Consider the following 5,000-nt stretch of genomic DNA (forward strand, 5'->3'; position numbering starts at 1 on the left):
TGTACCTTATACCTTTTGCCCTCTGTCATATGAATGACTATGTATTATTGATAATTAGTACAATTCTACTAGTATACTAATGCAAATGCTGTGATCTTATTGGTTGAGCCGTTGCACACTATCAGCTGTTTATAGTGTTCAGTGGCTTGGTGTAGTCGACAAAAGTCCAAGGTTTCCTCATTTCTCTGAATTTTTAGATTATCATTCAGAAACAAATGAATAAAAAAATTTCTGAGAAGACTTATAAAAGAAGGGCATTTAAAGTTTCTTGAATTAAAAAAGCTCGAAATTTTTGAAAGAAACTGATAAGCGTGCGTACAGTACTGCAACTGTCAAATTGACAATCCAGTTCCCTCAAATTCTCTAAAGCGTGAAGCTTATTCTCTGGCCAGAAATAATTGGAATGGTTTTTTGGTGGAAATTTCAGTAGGAATTCTACTAAATCAATTAGATTATTTGCTCTTGATTTCTATGAAGTGATAGTTGATTCAGCCTTCAGCCTCATCAACTATCACCTCATAGAAATCTCAAGCTCATATCTAATTGTTAATTAGTTCCTCAAAAAATGAAACTTTACATTAACTATGAATTTGCTCCAGTATTTGACAAATCGTAAACTCCACAGGTCCAAGATATTTGTTGATGAATCAACATATGCTCCTTCACTTGAAGAAAAATGTGTCTGACCATGGACCCCTCTGGTGTAGTTCCCTATTCATTTTTCAAGACTGGAATGGTGACATCAGTAATTATTTCCATGGAACACAGAACATTGCAAACCAGGTAAATATAAATTATGTGTATACATTGTAAATATATTGCATAGAAATTCTGGCTACCAAGGTAGAACAATTTTTTGAGAGTGCTCAACTTCAAAGGAGTAGTAGAGCTTGCATTGGCAAACGTTTGTAATTGTGTTATATTGCCAGCATATTCAGTTAACAGCCATTCATTTATTTTGCCTGAAGAGTGGAGTTATTCTTGGCCATACAAAACATCTGAAACCTGGATCTGAATCAACAAATATAATTAGCTTTTTTTTATCATTTTGTAGTCGAAATATATAACTTAAAGGTTGTTTTGTTTTGCATGTCTTGAAGATAATGACTGCTGTAACAAGTCACCAGTGCCTCCCTGACCTGATAGATAGCATGCCTTAAGGAGAAGCCAAAGATATGGTGTTACGACTATGTGGGCAGTCAGTCAGGTATGCACCTCTTCAGGTATCATATCACAATGCTCTGTCTCTTTCTACTCAATAGTTTACCACCTTTTTGTAGATGTCCCTATTTTTGGAGTATGGGTACTTTCAGGTGGTTAGAAAAATCTTGTCAATAGAAAAATCAAGCTTAGTAAAATTGTTTAAAACTAGGTAGACTGCAAAACAGTCGTTTTCGGTCGTTTCGGAAGGCACAAAGCGCCGTAAGTGTGTTCCTTGAGTGTCTCTCCCCCATTCTCCCTCGCCGTGTTTACACTCGCTCCTTTGGTTTGAATATGGTATGTCGCTCGCGTTCGCAAAAAATACGACTGTTTTGCAGTCTAAAAATTAGGAAACCAATGCCCAAGATGTATATTCAACTTTGCAGATTTGTTCAACTTGCCTTTCAGAACCAACAGGACACATCTTAAGGGAGAGTTTTATGCAATTGGTGCATTGAGGAAAGGAAGTCCAGATATGCCTTTTGAAGATGATCTTCTTTTGTTCCTGGATGTGGAATCCATTTCTGATGTCAGACTTTTCAATCGAGTGCAGTTTGGAGATGCAGTGTTTCACACGTGCATGTACAAGAGAGTTTCAAGACGAAACAGCTACACTGTTGCTTACCAGCAGGAAGAAGACACAAGATATGGGCAAATTCAAGTGTTCTTTGTAGTCTCACAGGATCCAGTGGCAACGTGTGGGGCTGTTATTGCCCCAATGGCAAAGTCTCCCTAACATGTCTGTGAATGCCATGAACTGTTAGGTAACACAATACAGCATATTGTTTCTCTTCAAAATCCAAGCAAGAACAGATTTGATATAGTTCTTCTTGAAAACATCATTGATGTATGTCTGTACATGAAGTTTTCAGATAGTGACATTGGATATGCAGCACATTTTCCAAATCATTTCGAAAAGGACTGATAAATTATGTGATTTGTGTGAACACTGCTTATGGATGGGTGATCTGTTAGAGATATGGACACTAATGGAGTGCATTACATATATCTGGTTATGTAAGCCCCCTTTAACTTTCCCAGTTTTGAATTTGATTAACTGTAGCAATGTTTTGAAAGTTAATTGAAAATCAGTAAATGAAAACCTAGTATTTCCATCAACCCTAAGTTACAAAGTTGTAAAAGCCCAGGGCTTATAAGTGGCAGTTTACAGTAGATCATAATTTACACATATAGTGGCTTGGTATATTATTTCGTGGTGCACCCAGCACAATATCAACTATATATTTAAAAAAAATAAAATGTTGTGAATAAATTTAGTAGTCAATAATAATCTTCATGAGAGAAACATCATAAATTTGACTAAAGGATTGCATAACCTCATCCTACATCGTTTCGGTGTGCAGCACAATGTAGTGACAAGATGACAGGTTGTAAAAGTTTACATTGTGACAAAAGGCAGTGGTTCAAGCACAGTTGCGCTTCAGGTAACAAACACTTTTCATAAACTAATACTTAGACATGGCCCTAGGCACATACAAATGTTGCATTATTAACCTCCCTTGTGGTATCCACGTATTGGTGTTTCGGTGTAAACTCGTTATGCTGGTCAATCTCCAGACTAGAACAAACAGCCTGTAAGCAGTCCAGAAAAAAATCTCGTATGAGGAGAGGCTGTTTTGAACAACAAAAATTTTAAATTATCTGCTCAGTATTTCGATGACTGGCTCATAGCTGCCAGAGCTTATCCCAGTTTCTGTAGCATGAAGTGGATAAGAGTATTTTTACTACCCCTGGACGGGATGTTAGTCCATCAAAGGTCACTCCCCCGCAATTTAGGTTTCCCCAACAATTCACCGGTACCCATTTACATTGTATACACCTGGGTGGAGAGAAGCACTGTGACAGTCAAGTGTCTTGACCAAGAACACAACACAGTGTTTCTTGCCAGGGCTTGGAGCTGGACCGCACGATCCAGGGACGAGCACACTAACCACGAGGCCACTGCGCCTGCTCTTCTGATACTGGTAACCACACAAAAAAGTTCTAAAATATACACCTCTCACCCACTTAGAATGTTCACAGTATATTATATAGTGAAAGCATCTGGAAATGACAATTTAAAGGCATTTTGGGAATATTTCTTACAAAGTGTGTCTCAGACCCATAGAGGTCCCATATAATATTCATATGAGAAAGCTATGGGACCTGAACTAAATTTCTGTCAGCTAGTATGGATAGTCTATGCAATACTTAATATGGATATTCCATATCATATCCATAGATGAGAAATAGTCAGCAGATATCTCATATCTATGAAACAACTATGGGTATTTTCCCCCCATAGCTCTCCCATATAACAGATGCCATCAAGATTTTTTCCCATACATTTTCCACACCTTGAAATTTGACAAAATGATGACCCATATCAGTTCCATATCATCATGATACCTTCCCATAGCATTTCCAAATATGGGTCAGATATGGCCCAGCCTTTCCCATATCATAACCATACTTTTTCTTTGGTAAGGGCACACACTTTGCATGTCTGAATGGCCTTTCAAAAGAATGAAATCATCTTTATTACAAACTGAACAAATATTCTGTCATATAATTTTAGTCTTGATTTAAAAATAAATTATGCGGGAGGTTGCAGTTGACCCTAAGTCCTAAAAGAGGGCCTACTTGTGGGCTGTTCTGTGCATTATGCTGTACAGTTGTCTATATTTTCTTAATTATAATTATTATAGTATGATAACGAATTAAATAATGTTTTATCTGATTTTTCTCTCAAATATAATTTCAAATAATATCAGCCTTATCATAGCACATTGTAGTGAAGATGTTATAACAGGGGTTGTAAACCGCTGTAAGGTTACCTGTCCACCGTGGTCAAACAATAATTGAGGCGATTTGTTTTGTTTCATCTACAATGTAGTGGTGCAACCAAGGTCTTAGGTCAAACGTTCAAATATTTAAAAATTGCTTTGCATATCTTTTGCGTTTGACCACAGTGAATGGCACCTGTATCAAATGTGGCCTTTCATGATTGAAGGGTGCCAAACAATTATTTTACTAATCAACTGTAGGTGGCAGCTTCGCTGGCAAGTGCATTGTGAGAGGGCTGAATATCAATCAATGCTATGATTGATTAATAAATGTCAGGTGACGTAAACTGTAACAAAAACACCTAAAAATAGTTACATGGATGGATACAAAATGTTCCATATACACGTATGCATGCATGAATAAACATGCATAGGTTTAGCTGCATTTTTTTGCTGTTTACACAAATAAAATCAAGGTTAATAACTGCGGCAACTGTTCTTTTTCAAGTAAGGCATTAAGTTGTTCAAGAAATGGGTGATTCTCTAAAATGGTTTCAATGTTACTGGTGGTGAGCTTGTTGTCTCCTTGTACTCTTCCAATGACACATTGTACTCAGCCAGTCTAGGTTGAAGATCATCACTTGGTAAAGCCTTATAAAATATCTTCAGCTTGTTTTCAACTCTGAACACACCTAAACCAGCATCTTGTAGTTGTAGCATTGATTTTTGGACCGAACTGACATTTGGCTGACAATGGGATGAAAAACTTGAGTAAACATGGCGTGCAGTTGTGTATGGCCCTTTCATCATGAGCACTCTCAGAGTAACTTCCTCACTGGTGACACCTACTTTTACTGCCTTCGAAGGATTTATGTTGCAGACCTATAATGAATTAAAGAAATGAAATACATTTAAGTTTAACTAGGATTATGTGACTGCATTACAGAATTACTGTAGAGCTTGGATGTACATCTTGATTTGTCTGCCAAGAAGGGCAACATAATTAAATTATTG

General features: G+C 37.1%; 1 protein-coding gene and 1 pseudogene across 1 annotated transcript in view; both read left to right on the top strand.

Annotated features, from left to right (window-relative positions):
- The window catches only part of LOC138042973 (uncharacterized), an 8,360-nt gene extending 5,892 nt beyond the window's left edge, over positions 1 to 2,468 (top strand). The window contains exons 7-9 of the mRNA XM_068889069.1: positions 626 to 783; positions 1,101 to 1,207; positions 1,609 to 2,468. Coding sequence (XP_068745170.1) covers positions 626 to 783; positions 1,101 to 1,160 — 218 coding nt within the window. The 3' untranslated portion in view covers positions 1,161 to 1,207; positions 1,609 to 2,468. The remainder of the gene's footprint in view (positions 1 to 625; positions 784 to 1,100; positions 1,208 to 1,608) is intronic.
- LOC138040127 (uncharacterized) lies at positions 1,176 to 2,125 on the top strand (annotated as a pseudogene).
- Positions 2,469 to 5,000: the final 2,532 nt, after the last annotated feature.

The sequence above is a fragment of the Montipora capricornis genome, chromosome 3, assembly GCF_036669925.1.
Source record: "Montipora capricornis isolate CH-2021 chromosome 3, ASM3666992v2, whole genome shotgun sequence".
NCBI lineage: Eukaryota > Metazoa > Cnidaria > Anthozoa > Scleractinia > Acroporidae > Montipora > Montipora capricornis.